This window comes from Halichoeres trimaculatus, unplaced genomic scaffold (genome assembly GCF_033239565.1).
Source record: "Halichoeres trimaculatus isolate MK-OKI-2021-1 unplaced genomic scaffold, fHalTri1.1 fHalTri1_scaffold_3, whole genome shotgun sequence".
NCBI lineage: Eukaryota > Metazoa > Chordata > Actinopteri > Labriformes > Labridae > Halichoeres > Halichoeres trimaculatus.
The window spans coordinates 8,399,748-8,421,987 of record NW_027437181.1 but is presented as its reverse complement, the minus strand read 5'-3'; the positions used below and the strand labels follow the sequence as shown (position 1 = coordinate 8,421,987).

Below are 22,240 nucleotides of genomic sequence, written 5' to 3'. Positions count from 1 at the left end.
CATGAAAACAAGAGAAAGAACCAGGAGTTTGGAGCTGGCGCATCTCCACATCCAAAGAAACCAGATGAGGCAGTTCAGGTTTGTGATAAGGATACCTCTTGGACACCTTCTTTTAAGAAGTGAGACTCTTTAAGATCACTTTAGCCCCTTTTCCACCAAGCAGTCCAGTATGAGTCAGTACAGTTTGGTATGGGTTGATTTCCACAGCCAACCGTGCCCTTCTTGGTAGGCGGCGTGTAAGTGATAGTTGTGTCATCTATGTAATAGGATGACGGTATAGCAGCCCGACATAGTGCACCCCGCTAATAAATCAAACAAAGAAGAAAAATGCGAGAAAGTTTTGTTTCAACAGCATTTTCACACTGTTTATGACGCCATTTTGCAAACAAAAAGAAAGTTATCTTTACAAAGTGGACTTGAGATTGGAGTGGCTCATAAGACCCACCTTTTTAATTTAGCATTTAATTAATCCCATATTTTTATCTGTTATTATTTATTTTTTTATTTTATTTATTTATATAATCTCGCCTTTTTACTTGTTACTCTTATTCTATTACTATTTATTTCATTTACTAGTGTTTTATTTATTTATTTATTTTATTCATTTTATGATTGTTAGCATATGTAGTTTTATGTTTTCACTCCATATCTCCAGTGTTTCCTCAGCAGGGGGCTGCCTGCACTGGGGGCCGCTGTTGGCTCTGGCTGGGATGTCTCTGTCTGTGGCGGGCGTCGTCTTGGCCAGGTGGGGGTCTGCAGCAGCGTTTTGCTGCAGTGGGCCCCTTGCTGGTCCTGTAGCGAGGCATGCCCGGGTGGAGGCGTCCTGGCTTTAGACTGTGGACGCCGCCCAGTGCAGTCGGCCTCCTGGCGTTTCCTGACCTGGCTCCTCTGTACTCAGCCACACGATTTTTTATCTACACATTTAAAATCATGTATTGTGTGTGCATATGTATGTGTGTGTGTGTGTGTGTGTGTGTGTGTGTGTGTGTGTGTGTGTGTGTGTGTGTGTGTGTGAGTGTGTGTGTGTGTGTGTGTGTATGTGTGTGTGTGGGTGGGTGGGTGGGTGGTGCTTTGGGGTGGAGTTTGAATGGGGGGGCGGGGACTGTTTTTAACATGTATAGCACTTTGTGCTGCATTTCTTTTAATGTATGAAAAGTGCTTTATAAATAAACTTGATTTGATTTGATTTGATTTGACTCTCAATCAATCAAGGGACTGCGGTGTTTCTAGCTCCACCTTCTGGGGTTGCATCAGTATATCTGGCACCCCAACAGAAGGGTACCAAAAAGTGGGATGGTAAGAGTTTGTAATTTGGCAACCTGTCACAGTTTTAGTCAAAGGAAACACCATAAAATGCATGCTGTACCAGGGTGAACCAAGATACGCTGAACTGAATCTCTTGGTGGAAATGGGGCTATATAAATTCCTCACAGAGACTGAATTATATTTACAGGCTTTTTCTGTCTTTGAAAAGGACAGGACAATGGATAGAACAGGAAATGGTGAGAGTGAGGAGTGATAATATGGAAAAAGCCCAAAGGTTGAATTTGAATCCCCATGGGGTCTGCCACCTAGCTGCCAGGACACGTAGGCGCCCCTCTTATGGCAGTAACCACATTAAAAGTCAGGATGGGACATGATTTTTAAATATTTTGATCAATACATTAATAAAAAAAATCAGTAACGTGATTATCTAATCCTAAAAATGTATTACTTAATTTTTTGGGCTGTCCCTGATTTGCATCTGAATGATGTTCACTATAGAAAGCATCAGTGCCAGTTGCTGGTAGAACAGGTTTCACACTGGGAGGTTTAGAGCTGGAGAGAAATGCAGACTTCTGCTGCACCAAAGACTCCGTGGTAGAACTTAAATAAAAAATTAGCTTGTTCATCAACTTTGATCTGTAAAACTATATTTATAGATCATATCTATATCTAAATAAACTACTACAACTCTGCACAGTCATTTAATGGATCTATATTGCCTCATGTTTGCAGGAGTGGTGGAACTCAGCCCACTTCCACTTCATCTAGAAAACAATGTTGGAATTGAAGTTCATTTATAAATGTATAAATGTCTTTCCAGTGCATTTTTAAAATCTAAAGATGATTTTACTTTTAGAGTTATGAAAGCACTCATTCAAACGTGGTCACATCCGGGTTTTGCAGGAAGGATATCACACCTGATGTATCCCAATGCCTCTCTGTTGACATTCTGCCATCTCTGACTAACCCCACTTTCTGTTAGCAGCTCTTAGTTACTCATTTCCTCGTTTCAGTCAACACATGATGCATTTCTTGTACCTGAACTACCGTGAATCCTGCTCAAAGTCCCCCAACTGCCATGATATTATCCCAACACAGGAGGTCAACAGGGTTAACAGTCTTACCGAACAGGTGTCATGATTACAGGCATGTGGAGCCGCTCATAACCTCATTGTGATCAGGGTGGAGCTCAGGCACAGGCTGCTGCCTCTTCCTCATCTCTGCAGAGCCGCAGGGCTGTTTATGTACTGTATGCATACAAATCTGCAAGCTGTTTCCTATTTTCATTGTTTTTCATTACATTGTTTGCACAAAGACTCATTGGATCAGTTTTCCCAAGGTTAAAAGTCAGTTTCCTTAATGTTAAGTGTTAGATTTACTCGGTCTGATGCAGATAACTCCATAAGGACAGGTTATGACTGTAATAAGCCTGTTATTGTAATAATGTTATACAATCAACCAGTAAAATCAGTGAAACCCATTCCAAATGTAGGCATCTACCCTGCATTGTACTGAGTTAACTGACCTTATAGAGTGATGCTTTGATGAGAAAGACTTGTCATTGTAAGACAGGAAGTGGCCAGAGTGTCTTTACTCTGAAAACAGATGGTAGAAAGAGCTACATAACTGCACACGGACCGCACATTGTACACGTTAGAAATCTTCCTCTGAGGGTCTGAAAGTTTGATGGTATTTGTGGTAATGTGGTATTTGCCAGATGGTAAATGTATTTTTTGTCATCATTAAACATTTGTTTTCCTCCTTCATGTTTAGAGATAATGCTGTCAAGTTTATCAGCTTGCACGGAGGAAGTAAAATGATTTTCTTATGTCTTACTTCATCCCATTAAATAATTCTTAAAGTTTATCCATAGAAATCAACTCTCAGACAGTATTATTCATCAGGCAGCCTGCTGAAACCCAACCTTATTACAAAGTTCTCCTACAAGGTCTAAAAACTGGACGTGGTCAAATTGAGTCAAAGAAAAGTTGAGGTTAGTTTTAAGGGGAGTTGAATGGTTTAAGTGCTGCGTAGTGGCTTGCCTCACAGCAAGGTTCAAATACCTGTTTGAGGTTGCATTTTCTCTCTGTGCATGTGTAGTTTCTCTCAAACATCCTCCCTAACTTTAGCAACCTGTCCAGGTGTGCCCTGCCCGAGCTTAGATAGGCTCTAGCCCCCTGAATAGTGGATGGATGATGAGAAAGTGAAATATCACTCCTAGATTCCCCTCCATGGTGCTCGATGTAAGCTTGATGCAGCTGTATCATCAGGTAACATATCTCTTAAATTCTGTAAAGGTTAAGGTTGATTTTTCATACTTTTCATGTGCCAAAAACATACTTATCAGCTGCAGAATGTCCCCAAAAATTTGTGTTTTCTGATGGCAAGGGGCAAAACTACAGGAAGAATATTTTAGGTGATTCAAAGTGGGCCAAGTAGCAAACCTTGGAGCACTCCAAGAATTACGTTAAAGAGTTCTTGTGTCACCCTCCCAAGTGCCAGTCAGAAAGCTTTCAGATTTTAATGCCCTCAACTCTGCAACTCTGGAGATTAGAGCTTACAGCTCTCTGATGTTGGGGCAAACTAAAGACCTTTGCTCTTTAATCTGGCTTCTGATTTAGTGTTATTCTTTATAACCATGGACTGCATTATTACCATGACTACTTAAATCGAGACGTTTTACATTTTTATTCAACTTGTAGTATTGATTAATTTCAGTTTAATTCATTTTCTATTCTTTCATTTTACTGTTTCTTTTTATTCAATAGATCTGATTTTATTACATTTTTTGTTTTTTTTGTTTTTTTTATGTCCCCCTTGTAGCTGTTATTTATTCTATCTTTTCTTTAATGAACCACGTTGGGCTGGATGGATGTTTAAATGTATAAAAGATGGTTTGAGGTCTGAGTTTTGAGCATTTGCAATGGACTCAGTCAGCAAAATCTGAGATACATCCGAAGATTTCAAAAAATTTTAATGAAGTCCAAAAAAAAAAGCAATCTTCCTGCCTTCATACTTTTTTTTCTAACCAATGAAGAAAAAAAAACTTTAGTTCCGTGTATGAAATTTCTGTTTTGATCAAGCAGCCTTAAGGGCGCTTTCATTCGGTAAGCAGACTCTGAAATCTAATTAACCCCAGAATTTTTTTTTAGAGTTTTTGGAAGTGGATTTTACAAATTAATTTAACCATTGCAGGTGTGTTGTCTGGCTAGGGAGAGGGAGGTCTGGGCTTCCCTGCTTAGGCTGCTGCCCCCGCGACCCGACCTCGGATAAGCGGAGGAACATGGATGGATGGATGAGGTGTGTTGTCATGAGACGCTGCAGTCTATAACTTGAATCTGATGGACAAATGCAAACATGTCCTCCTAAAGTCTGAAAATATTCTCCTGGCTGTGTTTTCATGTATTATGTTTAAAGAGTGGCATGCGCAGATGCAAACAGCTGGAGTGTTCACTGCCAAGACACAGGCAGTATCAGTGACAGTTACTTCATGAAGTGATTTGTTTCGCTCTCAAAGTGAAGGTCTTCATCTTCTTGAACCGATGAGATCCAGCCAACAGGTCCCTTCCTGCTGCTCCGAGGCAGAGACTCGACCTCAGGTTTGTGACTGAATGAAGTGTGAGTGTAAACAAAGCCGCTGTGACCCGTTCATACGAGCTGTGACTTTGTCTCAGAGCTTCATCAATCACTGTCCAAACCATGGAGCGAGTGTGTCCACCTCTCTGCCAGGCGCTGCCTCCTCCATCACTTATCCTAAAGGGGAGTGAAGCTCTCAGCAGCGTGTTTGTCCTCCATGTGAATCAGAGCAGGCAGGGAAAGTGAGGGAAAGGACGAGTATGCAGAGCAGGTCTGGACTTCAGCTGGGATACTCTGTCATCTTAATAAGTTGATAAGACTCTTTACATGTGTACAAACCTGATGTGTGTGCCCTTTAAAAAGACTCTTTACTTTAGAAACTGCTGACTTTCTATCAAGAACACAAAGAAAACCCAGCACAGTGAGGGTTTCTTCTTTGTTTCTTCCTCTTTCTGTATGTTTGTTACCTTCATTAAAGTTTAAATTTTCTTTAACAAGCTTTAATTTCAAAGCCCAACTAGATCCTGCTTGTTTGTAATCACTTATTCAACAGCTTTATTTCAAAGTCAAACCACATCATGAATATTTATCACCCAACCTTGACCCCAGAGCCTTGCATTTGCTAACCAGCAAGCTCTCCTGGTGGTAGCATCATGATTTACAGGGTTAATGTGAACCCTCAGACTCACATACCAACGACGAGTTCAGCCGGGTCATGTGGAGGGGTCACAGTACGGCAGGTCACAGGGGTCAGATCTGCAGAGGAGATAGGAGCAGCTACAGGAGAGCAGATTGGAGTTCAGCACATGAGCCAACAAAGAGGGGGAAGAGGCTTTTGCAAAGTGGATGATTTGTCAGTGAGGTTTGAGTGTAGAAAGACATTAAGCCTAACTTAACCCACCATTTGTTTTCCGTTGTTTTGTTTTTTTCTTTTAATGATGCTGCATTGGATGGTAAGCATATGATCCCACCAACTCACTTGTGTTGCTGGGCTATTTGCATTCTGTGAACTGCTCCATAGAGCTCCCAGATTGTATCATTTCGCATCAGGAGTCGCAGACTGAGAAGTTCCCTGGATTTCCACCCCCATGATGATCCTCTCCTGTTGACTCCTGGTCTGCACTGCAAAAAACAGAAATCTTATCAAGTGTCTTTGTCTTATTTTCAGTAGAAAATGTCTTTTTAGACTTAATATGAGCCACATTCACCTGACAAGTCATGCTGGACATGCTTATTTTATTTTAAATGTTAGTGTATGACTTTTCTGTCTTTCTCAATCTGCTTCCAGCATCTTGCAAATTTAGGAGCCTTGCGTATCTGCTGCAACCTGCCGGAGCAGGGACACAGCCAGACAGTAACATAGCAGTCTAAGTTGACAGGTTGACTTTAATAAAAAAAACAGTCTGATCATTGTGAAGTTGAACCGAAGACAGATGTTGTGTATTTTGACCGTTCTTATGTTTCCCCTGGTAGGTAAGAGAAAAATGTATTGAAATGAAAAGATGAATACCCAAAGTATCTTGTTTTTTTCAGCTGAGATGTAGTGATTTGGCTGAAGTTTTTTCTACTGTCCAGTCCTCTCTAAATAAATATGACTAAAATAACAGATAAATAAAAAACAAATTTCAACCGTCCCTCTGTTTTCTGATCCGCTGCAGTAAGCCAGATTCATTTTCACTAAACTGAAATGAATCATCAGATAATCCCGCTGATCTCTCTTCTCTTGGCTGGTATCCTGCTCAGATGAATCACAGCTGAGCTGATTGGAGATCAGGCGTCTGCGCAGTGATCAGAGCGACCAAAGCTTCGTCTTCTCACAGTAACAGAGTGTGAGTCATGGTCCGACTAACGGTTGGTTTCAATAATTCAGCGCTCCTCTGTACAGATGAATTATTCAATCTGAGACTGTGAAGCAGTCAGAACATCAGCTGGTACTTCCACCGCTCCTGCTGGGACGACACAGGACACACATTTCTGAATCATATCTTAACTGTTCAGAATAATTCAGAGGTCAGGACAAAACGAGCGCTTTGCAGGCATCACTTTAGACTTTCTTCACACTTTTCATCACAGATACTGGGTTTAATTCTGAAGATAAAGGCAGCCTAACCCAAACTTAACCAAACAAAAGTTTTAGTACTGTATCAAAAGAAGTGTTGAGACCTTTTGAGGTCAGAAAGTTCTCATGCAGAGAGTCACATGTTGTTGATCTGAGGCAGCTAAAACATTTTAGATCCAAGTGAGGTGAAGCAAAACATCATGTCAATAAAAGATGATCTGGTAAACACATCAGGCCCTTTTTTGGACCTAGTACAAAGAAGTCAGGACAGTGTGAGCGTCATCCTGGATCGGGTTGAGTGCAGCTAACATTTTCACGCCCACTGTTGTTTAAGTTGTAAGCGTACCTTAAAGTCACCTGGGAGTGTCAGTGGACACACAGGTGGCTTTAAAACGAGGTGTGGTCGGCTGAACTGTTTGCCCACTGACGGCACATGAAAGCTGCAGATATCAACTCCCCCAATAATCAACAGAAACCTCGGCCAAAGTCAATGAAAGATGAATTTCCTGGTGTTTATAGGAGCTTTATGTTGACGGGAAGATCCAGGAGGGGCCTCAGAAAATCACACCTTAGAATGGATACAGACTGTCAAATGTTCTTATGACCACAGTAATCTGTGTTCTCTGAAAATAATGTAGAAATGAAACATGATGGATCAGACTCAGTATGTGAGAATTTCTCTGGTTTCTGCTTTAGCCTGGGTAGTTTTAATTCAGTGGCAATTGCTTCAAGACTGCAAGGGAAGCTCAGCTTCCCCTAAAATTTCCCCCAAAAGTGGTGATATGTTCTGCTTTGTGTACATTTCATTGACAAAATATGCGCTAGAATTCCTTCATCTTTTGTTCAGATTCAGCTACCTATCACAGGTAACTGGCTCCACCTCCTTCTCATTCACCCTCGCAGTGTCTCAGCGCTTTTACAAAGTTGGACGCTGGGCATCTTCTGACTTCAGCAGGGAAGAGTGGGTTGTTCCACTGTGGGAACTGGACGGTCATTGGATAAACACTGGGATTTGTCCCACCCATCAGACGCTCAGCGTCTCTGGGGGTCTATGAGGCAGTGGGCTGGCTTGGACGCTGGGTTTCTGCATGATGATTGGATGATCTGTCTGAGGCAGAATCCCTTTTTGATTGACAGTGAAATGAGCCAGTCAGAGATCTTGAAGTATAACCCTCCAACAAAGCAATTTCTCAGTTGTTCTGGATTGATCCAGAGGCTTTATCGATCCCCAGCGAGTTAACCTTTCTTAAAAAACGACTGGTAAAATCCCCGGAAAAACACCTGGTTGGTACGACAGGGTCACAGATCATTTACTGAAAGGGACGGAGGGTTGAATTTACGTTTAAATAAATACACAAATTTATGATGGAGGCCAGAAAAAAATTAGCTTCCCCTCCTTGACTGACCAGCAGCTGCCACTTTTTTTAATTATATCACCAGTGTGCAGTGGTGTCTGCTGGAGTTACACTTATTTCACCCCAGTCACTGAGTGATTGGCACCGAGAGACTGCAGGTGTGACCAAGCAACTGACAGGTGTCACTGAGCAACTGACAGGTGTCACTGAGCAACTGACAGATGTCACAAACAAACTAAGTAATTCGAAGGTGTCACTAAGCAAATGGCAGGTGTTGCTAAACACTTGGCAGGTGTCCCTTCCTGAATGGCAGGTGTAACTGAACTATTGTCAGGTGTAGGCAGGTGTCACTGATAGGTTGGCACTTGTCACTGAGTGATTGGCAGGTGTCACTGAGGCATGGCAGGCAAACTTATAGAATGGCATGTGAAGGTCACCTGTTGGCAGGTGCCACTCAGCAATTGGCAGTTGTCAGTAACAGAATGGTAGGTATCACTATGTGAATGGCAAGTGTTACTGAGGAATGGCAGCCGAATCTTACAGAATGGCAGTTGTTGCTCACAGTTTGACAGGTATTACTCAGGAATTCCAGGTGTTACTGAGGAATGGCAAGCAAAACATACAGTTAGGCAGGTGCCACTGAGAGATTGGCAGGTGTTGCTAAGCAATACGCAGGTGTAAGTGACTGATAGCAGATGCCACTGACAGATAAGCAGGTACCTACCAAAAGCTACTTTCAGATCTTGGTCGAGATGGAGTTTGGGAGTAACCGTCTGTATGGAGGGCAAAAGCAGGATGAACACAATCCACTGAACTAACACCCTGGCTTTTAGCCTCTCTGGGGTTACAAAAGATCAAAGAAGTCATGACATGAAGTCATCTGTTGCTGGCAGATAGCTATGCATGACTTAAGAATATGACGCTGGGAGTTCACCGCATGCATCTCTGTTCTGGGTGTTTTTGGGTGGTTTCCCTGCACGACTTCCTGTCCCTCTGCTTCTTCTGCATTGACACATCACTACAGTGGTCAATATGTGTCAGATGATGTGCAAAAGCCACAACACAACGGAAGTACAGCCAAAACAGAAGTCAAAAGAGGTTGGACATCCCAATACACAGAAAATTTGTGAAAGTAAGTGAATGATTGTTTTTCTTTTTTACTTCAGATATGATAAATATAGTTTTGTAGGGGTCTCACCTTGTGATATCATTTGTGGTACTTACATTTCCACATTTACCAGTGATGTGTCATCTTATATAAAGTTTTGTGAATCAGTCATGTTACAGCATTAGCATCATAGCTATATTTGTCATAGCAGAAGTTAGATAAGAAAGCCCCGTTTACCTACTTTCACAACTTTTCTTTGTCCGTTGGGATAACTATCCTCTTGACTTCAGTTGTGGCTGTACTTCTGTTGTGTTGTAGCTGTGCATTTGTGTTGTGGCATTTGTGTTTTGGCTTTTGCAGGTAGTCTGACAGCTGCTGGCCACCATACATCACAGCTTTTTATCTGGCAAAAATAGGACCCTTGTGTTCCAGCTGCATCCCTGCTTTGACCTGCAGGAAACTTATCAGATCTGGTGCTTTGACAGTGCAGAGCCAGAATGGAAATGCATTTGGAGGATTCTGACTGTTAGCCATCATTCCTGGAGGTTTTTATCTTCATCACATGGTAGATAGTTGATCCTGAGATTGTGTGTTAAAAGTTAATGGCCATGTGCAGCAAAATGATGTTCAAGACTGATATTTACTCCAAAATGATCTTATTCAAACATTTTGAAGACAAAAAAGTCTGATTAACTCACACAAGCATAAAGAACCTAATGAAATTTGCAACAAAAAGTATTTGGTCTCTTTTTGCACAAACACAGCTCTGTAGACTTCCATAAACAGGACTGAATATTAACGTGCTGCTGTTATTCCTGTCAAAATTTGTGTGTGAGACACATGTAAACCACAAATAAGAGGTCAGACAATTTGAAGCTTCCTTAAAGAAATGTCAGCTCTAGATTGTCATCAGGTGTCACCTCGTCTCTTCATGCTGTCTGTTATTCATGTTCTTGTTTCTGTCCTGCAGGACGCCGTGGACGTTAAACTGAGTGAGATTCTGATAAAAAGCTGCTCTGACGTCGCTGTAATGAATCTGAACCGTCTGCACACAGTTTCCTCTCTCATCTCCACATGAATCACTAACACGGTGTCACAATCATTTCATCACACCCGGCCCTGATGAAACACCAACTACAAAGGCAAGTTTTAAAATTATAATGCCGCGCATTAGCACTCGCTGAATATTTCCTTTCTTTTTAACCAGATGCATTTTAATAAGACACGCTGCATTAATTTACATTTTCTGCAAACTCCTCTCTCTGGATGGAGGAGGAAGAGGGGGAGGAGGAGGAGTGTAGGACATGTGCTGCATGTGAGGAAACTGAAGCAAAGGTTTCAATACAGATGTCTGAAAAATTCTTCAACCACTGACAACGTTTAGTTTTACCTGAGCCTCACTTTTTCCAACCATCAAGGCAGGATTTGACATTTTTATTGCATCAATTTTTTTGAGGATTAATACAAATCAATAGTCTGAAAATATGAAAATCATACAAATACTCAAAAACAAAGACAGAATATAAATTTTAGGGGGCTGGAATGAGTGGATTTCTTGTCAGCAAGTATTCACGAGGAGGTTTTTTTTTTTTTTGCATTCATCTAAATACCAGATTTTAAATAAAAAGCGTCATGGAGTGTTTCATCAAGTGCCAACCAAAAAGAAACAGTCAGGGCCTGATTCACAAAATGATTGCACCCACACAACCTAAATAAGACAAACAACACTGCACACCAAACAGTGTTTTTTTGCTATTTACTTCAAAAATTGTTATCTAAACAGGTGTTTTTGTAGCCAATAAGGATGTCCGATCGCCGCTGCACCGATCGTGACGCCAGTAACGTAAGAAAAGGTAACTCCACCAACGCAAGCTCTAGAGGTCATATACCAACACAAAGGAGCTGCTATCGAGTTTATGCTTGTCAAGTGCCCATGGTCGTAACTGGAGGAATTGTTCATGTACAGAAGGAGATCATCATCGGTTAGCCATCATTCAACACTGAGATGTTGAATGAGCTGTAATGACGCCTAAGAGTCTTAATAAGTTACGTAATAATAAGTTCTTACTCTATATTAACCAATCAATGAGTCATTCATCTTTTTGTTTGCCATGCGGTGAAAACAAGCTTTGTTTTTTGTTACTGCTGTTGCCTGGAAGTGATGATTCTTTCAATAAATACAATTAACTGCAGTATTTCTTGCTCCACCTTCTGGGGTGAGATTTGTATGTTCGGCACCCCACCAGAAATATACCAAAAAGTGGGACGGTACGGGTGATTTGGGGATATGTCTCGATTTTAGTCAAAGGAAACGCCTCAAAACGCGTGCCGTACCCAGACAAATCGAACTGAACTGCTTAGTGAAAAGAGGGCTTTAATCACACAAGACTGAGTAACAACCAGTGGTGTGCGGTAAGGGGAGGCAGGGGAGGCAGTGCCTCCCCTAGGCTAACAAGATTTAAAAAAAAAAAAAAAAAATTATAAAAATATTTTTTCAGTTGTTCGTATACAATTTGTCGTTACTAAAAGTAAAAAAAAAAAAACAAACAAACAAAAGGAAATTGCTGATTTGTCAATAAGAAGAGGCTAACAGAGGGGACGGACAGCGTTTCGCGCTGGTTTAATGCCTGTAATGTGTGTCGGAGGCAGAGACTCCGACAGAGAGAGAGAGACCGTTTACTTGAAATCACAACGTTTTGCAGGTTCGCGCATGCGTACTAAGGTCTTGTGCTGATTAACGTGGGCATCGATGAGGCTTCTCTGCCTCCGCAGGTTGTAATACCGCGGCCTCTTTGAGGTCTTGCGATAGTTTGTTAGTGCAGACGTTTGTTAGAGTATACCGGAGGTGCCTGGCCTGTGTTCTTGTGTTGTTGAGATACGGGTTATTTTTGTTCGTAATCCTGTAGAAATGCAGGTGAACATATGTTTTGGGTTTTAATTGGCATTTCGTCTTGTTAACTCCGGGACTTCAGTCTGTCTCTGAACCGTAGATGGGAAAGCTGATTAACATTTATTTACTTGGCTCGTTGCTGGTAACCGGTGTCTAGGAGTCCGGGCCATAGTGAGGGAAATGACTAAAGAGAAGAAATAAAAGGTGCACCTCGTGCACAACCGTACATTTATTGAGGAAACAAAGACCAAAATAATCTCCCGCCCCAAACACACCATGCGTGCACTCAGATCATCTCTCCTTCTGCTATGTCACACGAGCGCACACGCACGCGCATGCGCGCGCGCGCGCGCACACACACACACACACACACACACACACACACACACACACACACACACACACACACACAGGTAACAGTTTGTATTAGCAAATGTGAGCAGTGCACCGTATATATAACACACACATATAGAAATTTCAACTTTATCTGGGTGCCTGCCTCCCTCGTCATGGACCTCACCGCAAGTTACTGGTAACAACAGGTCTGTGGAGCCCTTAACACCGTCTTTTTCCACCAAATGGCCAATGGATGGTTTAGTGAGGACCCCTAATTCCCCCCTGCTGAGGTCATAGCCTGAGAAGAAAAACTTAACTCTCTAAAGAAGGCAAAAGTTGTAATAAGTTTTGTGTGGGTAAACCAGCACCCCAACCAGTGTGGGGTGGTGGAGACAGGACTTAGGCCCCCTTTTGCACCTGGAGGCAGCAGCTTCAGGTAACACGTTAAATTCTTCTAACAACAAGAAAAGCTGACAACAACTTAAAGGTCCAGTGAGGAACTTTTGGATCACTTCAACACTGGTGAATGCTGTCTTTTTTTACTGATTTTGCCCTGTGCATGCATTCCTAGAGTTCTCTGATCAAACAATCTTCAACATTTTTATACCAGTCACAAATATTGCTTTGCACTTTTGTAGAGGGAAATGTCAACAGAGGTAGTTTTGACAGCAAGCTGCAACTCACTTCAACTGGTAGCTTCCTGCAGCAGCATTTGCAGGCCATGAAATCAACAATACTTTAATCCCAAAGATCATCAGTATTTACTTCACCCCTCGCAAGAAGCTCAAAAGTGCTTTGAACAAGTTTTGTGTCCATTTTTACCTCCTGATGGACATCACAGTCGCTAACAGCTTGAGCAAAGCTCTCTCAGCAGACACACAGACTAAACTGCTCAGTCAGGGTTTTGTGCAGCTCTTCACTCTGCACTCCATAAACCATTCACTCCTTCACATGACTGGCTCATGACATCAACTCTCCCTCCATTTCAAGCCTGATGTCATGTAAGAAGTGCGTGGATGTTGTGTAAACGTTGTATAAAGGCTCGTTAATGAGCCCCCAGTGAGATGAGCTCACAGGGAAGGAAACATCCCCCCAGTCTGGATGCAGCGAGGGGGATGGAGGTCCTGAGATCTGACCCAGTGACTGCACAGAGTCCAGTTCACACTCAGCTGTCAGGGCTCTGTGTTGTGTTTACTACACAGTCTCTGTTACCAGGACAACAGCTGCCGTGTTTTGTCTGGGTCATAATTTCCGCTGGCTTTGAGTCAGCTTCAGTGTCAGCTCTGAGTCTGATTAAAAACTGTAACACGCTGACTTTTTCACCACACATCACTTACAGAAACTTAAAGGATGGGAAGCATGAAGATACATGAAAATATGCAGCTGCTGCTCTCTACAGTGAAGATAGAGAGGACATAAATGTTTAAAAATGACTAAAACAGGAAGGAAAGAGAGGTGCATTTTATTCAGGGGGATAACCACAAGAGATGAATGCAAAGGTGTTGCAAAATGCATCTAACAAAGAAGATAGAGAATGAATGATTTCTTGATTGCATGATAATTTTAAGTCTTCCTGTGTTCCTGGGTTCGTAGGTCTACCGTAGATATAAAACAAGTTACTGGGCCATCTTGTGGCTTTCTCTAGTTATCAGACCCAGATTAAAACAGTCCTCAGCTCTCTTTCCTGTTGTTTTTTTTTTGTAAATATGTTATTAAATACTAGTTGTTTACCTTGTAAAAGTGATCACTCCAATGTTAAGCATTTTCTACAGTGTCTTTATTTTCTTTTTTAAAACGAAAAGAAACAAAAAAGCAGCCATCACACACAAGTGAGGACAAAAAGCCTTGGTATCAATAATATTTTTGCAAAGTTTTGCATACATTTGAGCCATTTTTATTTACAAATGTTGTACCTTCTACCATTCTCTTGAGTTTTATGGGCTTAATTTCTGAGTATCAGTCTTCTTCCACTCTGTTTTATTTGTTTATTTATTTTTAATAACAATACTTTCTTTGGGCAAGCAGGCACTTATTTGTTTGACAACAATCCAAATCATTAAATATAAAGAATCATGCAGCATATTTAGGTATACTTTAAATGGTAAAAAAAAAGAAAAGAAAGAAAGAATGAAAATTGATGTGCAATTTAGGCTTAGGCTTTATTTGGGTTTAAGTCTTTAAATTAGAAGATATTACACCATTTTGCATAATCTTGAAATGTACTTTCTTTAAAAAATTGTTTGATAACCTTTTAACCTTGTAACAGGTCAGTATTTGTATCTGTATATCATACAGTCTATGGTCTGTTCTGCTATATCGATCTCTGGCTCCGCCTGGTGGTCACTGTACCGCACTGCATGGACTCTGTCTGCCGCCTGCCCCATTTTACGACAGTACTCTCACCTTTACGTCCGTCTCCTCACCATAGCATCATGGCAGCCTCCTCACAGAGTTCGGGTCCTGAGGAGGTTTTGATGGAGAACTCTGAGAGTCCAGGTGCAGGGAAAGATACCGGGACACCGGAGGCTGGAGCCCGGGATAAACCGGTGTGTTTAATCGTGTTGGGGATGGCGGGCTCCGGGAAAACTACCTTCGTTCAGGTGAGTTAGCCGGTGGTGCTAACTGTATGTAGCCGCGTGAGTTAGCATCTTCAGCCTCTGACAACAGAGACAGAGAAATAAATGATGTACTAATTCTTAAAGCTTGTTTTCTACTAAAAAAGAAGAGACAGTTGTGTGTTTTTCCAAACAGTTTTCTACTCGTTTGAGCTGACGCCGATACTAATGCTAATATGAGTTAGCTGCTCGTTATAACCTGTCAAAATTACCTTTTTGTTGGTGTATAGACTAATAGAAGCTGTATAGACAGTGTGTTTGGCTATTTAGAGGTTGAGTGGGTATTTCTGTGACAGAATTAGTGTAAACAATCTGTCAACTGTGACAGGTGTTTACGTGTAATTTCTTGCTCCTATAAAAAGTAGCTAATGCATGCACCACTTGAATTCTGTTAGTGCCTTTTTCTCCTAAAGACTTTCATAATTGTCTGTAGATCACTTGATGATGATTTTCTTTTTAAGAGAAAAAATACTTGGGCAATTTTTTCAAGAGAGTGATGATATGCAAAAAATTATGCTGACTTCAGTGTAGCATTAGATAATGTATCCTAATTTAGACTTATAGATAAAACTAAACATCACTTTTTTGTTTATTTTTTTCATTATGTATTTATTTATTTTTGATCAGTTAAACACGAAAGATAGATTGTATGTATAAAAGCAACAATCCAAGTTTCACAAAAAGTAAATGGGTCAGTTGTATTTTCAAGAAGTGTTATTGGCGTACTAGTTGACATTTTTGCATGGATAGCACAAAATGTTCCTCTCAAGGTCATGTTTTTTAAGCCTTATAAATATCACAGAAAAGAAAATAGGTTAAAGGTTAAAGGAGACATCTTGAGAGCAAGTAAAAATATAAACATGGTCTAAATATAAGATATACAAATTATAAAAACATAAAAGTAGTAAAAGCACAGACAAAGTTGACTTAGGCAGCCAAATTAAGCACTGCTAAATACACAAGGTTGTGCATTAACATTCAGTCATTATGTGCTTTGTTTTGACAAATTCATCACAGCATGTAAATAACAGCTTAAAGTAAAGCTAATGGTCATATTAACTTTTTTTTTTTTCTTCTGTAGAGGCTGACGGCTCACCTACACACTCAGAAGTCTCCTCCATATGTCATCAACCTGGACCCTGCTGTCCATGAAGTCCCTTTCCCTGCAAACATTGGTAATAATATATATGTCTCACAGTACTCTACATTTAAACAGATCACATCTATCAGATAGCATTGAGTTCTTTTTGTCCCTGCTGTTCCCTGTAGTCCATCTGTCCTCTTTCCTTCAGACATCAGAGACACCGTGAACTACAAAGAGGTCATGAAGCAGTACGGACTGGGACCAAACGGAGGCATCGTAACATCACTCAACCTGTTTGCTACACGCTTTGATCAGGTGACTCAGTTTGGCTCCGCCTCCACAGGGACATGAGATGTCTGTTTTCTAACAATCATATAATTGAACATGCTTTTGTTTGTGTTGTGTAGGTGATGCAGTTTTTAGAGAAGAAGCAGCAGAATCACAGGTCACTATAAATCCAACGCCTCTTACAGCTTACTTGCTTCTTTTATGGTGGATCACGATCAGACTCTGTATTCTGTTCTGTATCTGATGACCTTTGACCTCTACAGATACGTGCTGATTGACACTCCGGGTCAGATTGAAGTCTTCACGTGGTCGGCTTCTGGAACCATCATCACAGAGGCGCTGGTGGGTCTGGCTCTCAGTCTTTGTTTACTTCCTTTTGCCGATTAGATCACGGTCGTTTTAATCTCCTCGTGTGTTTTAGGCGTCGTCTTTCCCCTGTGTGGTCATCTATGTGATGGACACGTCCCGCAGCGTGAGCCCTGTTACGTTCATGTCCAACATGCTGTACGCCTGCAGGTAACACACTGATTCATGGCTGAATGCCACATAATCTGCTTCACTGACATCTGATAGGCACAGAATTTTTATAATCAAACTTCAAACAAAATCTCTAAAAGTAAACAGTAAAGTTAGCGTTAGAGAAAAAATTAAAGAGAAGACTTCACCAAAATTAAAATCAAACTTGTCGAAAAAATCTGAGATTTGATCCGTCAGGTTGACAGGTCTCCCTCAAAATCATCTAATGGTTATTAAAGGTGAATTTATTTGTAAAAATACAAAAATCTACTCATTCTCTTCTTGTTTTATTTTCTGTGAACATTAAGTTCGAATGCTAAATAAAACTAATTCTGCATTGGTACCACCTTAATTTGAAAAATAAACATCTTTAGGATGAAAAACATGCACTTGTTATTGTAATACCGTCATAAAGTTATTCAAAATATGTGAGCTGCTAGATAAATCTATTCATGGAAGTAAACTTCTTTTATTATTAAGATAATCTCTGAGGCTGTAGTGACTTTAGTTTACCAGTAGGGGGAGCTGGCAGACAAATCAGAATGCATATTCTACACCAGATTCTGGCACAATGAGCCATTTATTTATTTTTATTCTCAGGAAAAAAAACAAATAAGCTCCATTCTGACATTGAAATTAAAGCATTTCAATATCAAAGTTTATTAAAAAACAATGGATCTTTTTTTCTTAACATGGGCTGTATTTCTACATATAATTTCACATTTTGGATGTTTCAGCTTTGATTAGCTCCTCCTCTGAAATGTGATATGTCATTACAAACTCAATTTTTAAACTTCATTTCATCTTTTTTTATATGTTACTATGACACAAACTCAGAGCTGGCTTCATAAAATGTTTCACCTGTTGGCTTTTCTTTCAGTATTCTCTATAAGACCAAGCTTCCCTTCATTGTGGTCATGAACAAGGTGAGATCACTTCCTGTCTGTCATGTGTTTTTGTCGTTGTCGTTGTTTGCATGTATCTCATTATTTTCTGTTGTCGTTGCTTGCACAGACTGACATCATTGACCATAGCTTCGCGGTGGAGTGGATGCAGGACTTTGAGGTTTTCCAGGACGCTCTGAACCAGGAGACCTCGTACGTCAGTAACCTGACACGCTCCATGAGTCTGGTGCTGGACGAGTTCTACACAAACCTGAGGGTGAGGAGACCAGAACACAGCAATGTGATTTGTGAAGAAGAGTGTAATACTGGGCCTGATTCATGGTGGATTATTAGGAATTTAAACTCTGCATACACAAACACCTGAGGTCTGCACCAGCAAGCCCGACCAAATACTTATCTTCGAGGTCAACTCAATTTTTCTAATGAAAACAACAGCATCATAAAGATGATATCCATTAAGTTGAAGCCATAAGCATGTTAACCGGAGAAATGGGTTGAGCGGAAAAAAAAAGAAGGCAACATTTAAAAGACATAAAATATTCAGTATGTCTTCTTATTTTGAATCACAGAGTGTTGTATTTTAAGCCAGCAGGTGCAACATGTCACATGTGAAGTGTGCAGAAGTTTTCAGTCTGAAACATTAAAAAAACAATCACGATTTGCAGTGCACAGACTAAAATTTGAGCCATGACGGTTTCTGTATTAACTACTTTATATACGAGTCATAACAATCCTCTCACACACAAAAGCAAATACATCAAATAATTGTGTATTACTCTGCTGAAAATGGCACATAGTCATGGACTAAGTAACTCCAACTAAACAAAATAAACAGGAAAAGAAATCTCACAAGGTTTGCCTCTCAGTAAAGATGAGGTTGTAGAAGCATCTTGTTATTTCAGATAGGAATCAGGGCTGAAAGGTGTTGGATGGTGTTTCTCTACATCTTCAGGTGGTTGGTGTGTCTGCAGTAACAGGAAGTGGACTGGGTGAGCTGTTTGTTCAAGTGGAGGATGCTGCACAAGAGTATGAGAGGTGAGTCGGTTTAATGTGAATATTTTTTGAATGCAGATTTATTGACACAGAGAGGATTTCAGCTAGTTTAATGAAAGAAAAAAGGAGCCGTGCATATCTACTTTTTATTTTGCAAATTAAGCTGTTTTTAACTAAACATTTAAAGGTATAATTGGTAGTTTGATTTAGATACATTTTTGTTATGCTGGTTAAAATGATCTATATGTATGTGATGGCAAGAAATACATGATGTGTACAGATCACAGAGCGGAAAATATCCGCTATCTACAGCAGGAGTGAAACAGGGAAAACACAAACCAATCGTCTTCCAGGGACACCTTTTTTGTAAACCAATCAAATCCCGTCGCCGTTCTGCCCTCCTCCTGGGCGTGCATTTCACTGGCGTGCGCATGATTCAGTGCGCGTGGCCGAGCTGAGAAGGAAGGAGCAGCGCTGCAGAACGGCGGAGAAGCTACCTATACCTCGTTTGCCTGTCGCCGCTCCTCCAGCTAAACAGAGCAAGAAAAGAAAGACAGCGGCTGTTTTCGAATTCGCCTACTACATACTGCTTATTAAAGTGGTATGTAGTAGGCACTGCCTACTACATACTACTTTCATAAGCAGTATGTAGTATGACTGTTCAGTTGGGTTAATTTTTGTAGTATGCTACGCTGGTCTTCAGTTCGAAGAAAACGGAAGTTGGCTACGGCTGACTTTTTTTCCCAAAAAAACTTAATTGAAAATGTAGAAAATAAACAAACCACATGTAACTTATCTGCAAATATATTTCCAGAGAGAGCATTTTATATTAACTTTCAGTGGTGGAGACGATGAGGATTTAAAGATAAAACAAGAAATGGCTCTTATATTTATATTCCTCTGCTACTCCGGTTGTTGTTGCTCCGCTCTCTGCCATTTTCACTTCTGATATGGGACCAGGCGCGTTGCATTGTGGGTAACAGTATGCGAAGCAGACTGGTCCGATGCATACTGTGGATTTTTCCCGATTCAGTACGTCATCCGGGTGTTTTTCTCATACTACAACTCTGACATTTGTTTGCATACTGCATACTGCATTTTGGTCGAATCAGTAGGCACTGCTAGTATAGTATGCGAATTCGAAAACGGCCAGAGGCTTTCTTTTCTTGCTCTGTTCCCCTGCCTCTAACTACTGCCCCTCTCGCTCGACCTCGGGCATGTCCCCTCTGACCCGATGAGGTACTTGGCTCTGGGCTGTAGTTCGGATCAGAGTCTAATAAACTCTCACCACAGGGGCTCTGACAAGCAAAAAAAAAAAAAACTGTGAAATTTGGTAAGTCCTAGAGAAAATGTAGGCCTACATGTACTGTTTGTATTATAGCTTTACTCCTGATATCATGTCACAGGTAAAAGTGGACGATTCTAACATGACAGTGGCGAGTACTGACAAAAGCCACGTTCGTTTATTGTTTTTTTTAGCTTTATGTTTTAAAGTTTTGGTGTTTCCCTGACTCTGAATGAGACATGACTCGACATAGTGCAAAACATAAAATGATGTGCCGAGTCCGTCTTTCAGTCATTCACAATCAGAGTCGCGAATCAGCGGCACCTGTGCATGTGAGCGGGGGCGTTGCTTTGAGGGAGCTCCAAGGGGAGGGGGAGGAGGGGCTAGGAGGAGTCCTGATGAGATGCTACATTCAAATTCATGCTAGTTTTTCAGGACTGCCAACCCTGCCTTTAAATGTTCTAAAAAAAAGCCAAGCAAAAAAACATCAATCTTTCAAACTGACAGAATTAGCTCCGATTTTTTCTTCAAGAGGAAATTTTATTTTATCATCACGTTAATGTACTTTCAACAATGATTTGTGGGTTTTGGTCACTTGGGAATGAAATGGGTGTTCATATGCAAAGTTTTAGTTCTTGAAGTTGATTTTGAATGATGTAGCCTTTCACTATAAAATGAAAGAAGACCAAAGATTGAGCCCTGAGGAACTACAAATGAAGTAAAACATACGTGGTCATGTTTATAAACTGAACTCTTCCTCTTTCTTCCTCAGGGACTATCGACCGGAATATGAACGACTCCGCAAACAGCTGGTTAGTGTGTGTTTGTGTAGTGTGTCTTTTAGTCTTTTCAGTTTCCACCTGTCTATCATTCTGTCCTCACGTCGGCATGTTTTCCCTGGCTTCCTCTCCACCAGGCCGAGGCTCAGAGTAAGAAGCAGCAGGAGCAGATGGAGCGGCTCAGGAAGGACCTGGGAGCTGTGGACATGAAGAACACACCCTCTACAGGTAATAACTGCAAAATGAAATCTTAATATTCATTCTTTAAACAGGTTGAGCTCCAAAAATGACAAGATATATTGTTTTTTCATTGTCTTTCAGAGGACAACATAGCCGGACCTAGCGACCTCATCATGACACGTGGGAACCCAGACGAGGAGGAAGAGGACGAGGAGAGTGATACAGACGACATTGACCACACCGGTGAGAGGAGAAACCCTGAGAATATCCCCTTATAACAATACGCTTCATAAAAACACCACAAATCTGAATAATATGATCTGTTTTGTAGCAACGGAGGAGAGCAAAGAGACAGACGCCTTTGGAAACTTCCTGACGGAGAGGAAGCAGGTGGTCCAGGTCCGAAACAAAAAGCATGCAACACCTGATGGACCCTGACCCCTGACCTCTACATTGTGACGTTTAACTCTGCAAGGAAGAAAAGCCTGGACACAATATAGAGGAAGAGGATAGAAACCCTCCCTCTGTGGGTTACAGATTAGACCTGCTATAAAGGTGAAGCAGACTCCTCAGAAGTCCAGAGGTGAAACCTGGACACTTTGACTGAGCCCCGTGTTCGATCAGGAGACCCCTTACCTTACAACGCTCCTACCCCCACAAAAGTTCTATTTTTATACCTTAAAAACTTCTATTCTGCTTTTTGTGTTTTTGGTATTTGTTTATTGAAACTATAAAAGGATTTATCAGTGTAGAAAATAAAGCTTTTAGTTCTGAAATTCTCTCCAGCGTTTTTTTCTGCCCTCTGAGTGACAGAAGTCTCTGAACGGGAGAATAAACCCAGCACAGTGATCCAAAGAGCATTTCTCTGCTTCTTCTCGTGTTTCTGAGACACTGATCAGAGCAGCATTGATCTGTCGCGGCTAACAGAAGCTCCGGTTGTGTCGAAGCGACTCTCATTCATGTCGGAGCTCTGTGAATGGATTCAGACTCTCCGCCTGCCGACCA

General features: G+C 41.1%; 1 protein-coding gene across 1 annotated transcript; it reads left to right on the top strand.

Annotated features, from left to right (window-relative positions):
• Nucleotides 1–14,994: 14,994 nt before the first annotated feature.
• Nucleotides 14,995–21,965, top strand: gpn1 (GPN-loop GTPase 1). Its single transcript, XM_074666013.1, has 13 exons — nt 14,995–15,190; nt 16,287–16,380; nt 16,498–16,604; nt 16,697–16,734; nt 16,841–16,919; nt 16,999–17,093; nt 17,974–18,019; nt 18,108–18,254; nt 18,951–19,033; nt 21,049–21,088; nt 21,193–21,283; nt 21,377–21,478; nt 21,567–21,965. Exons 1-13 carry the CDS (start codon nt 15,023–15,025, stop codon nt 21,671–21,673), a joined length of 1,197 nt encoding a protein of 398 aa, XP_074522114.1. The 5' UTR covers nt 14,995–15,022; the 3' UTR covers nt 21,674–21,965.
• Nucleotides 21,966–22,240: the final 275 nt, after the last annotated feature.

What these genes read in the sequence shown, in the direction of transcription:
- gpn1 (XM_074666013.1), top strand. Translation starts at nt 15,023, where the DNA reads ATGGCAGCCTCCTCACAGAGTTCGGGTCCTGAGGAGGTTTTGATGGAG. An exon ending in AGTTCTACACAAACCTGAGG is followed by an intron (nt 18,255 to 18,950) that starts GTGAGGAGACCA and finishes CTACATCTTCAG; the next exon opens with GTGGTTGGTGTGTCTGCAGT. An exon ending in AGACGACATTGACCACACCG is followed by an intron (nt 21,479 to 21,566) that starts GTGAGAGGAGAA and finishes TCTGTTTTGTAG; the next exon opens with CAACGGAGGAGAGCAAAGAG.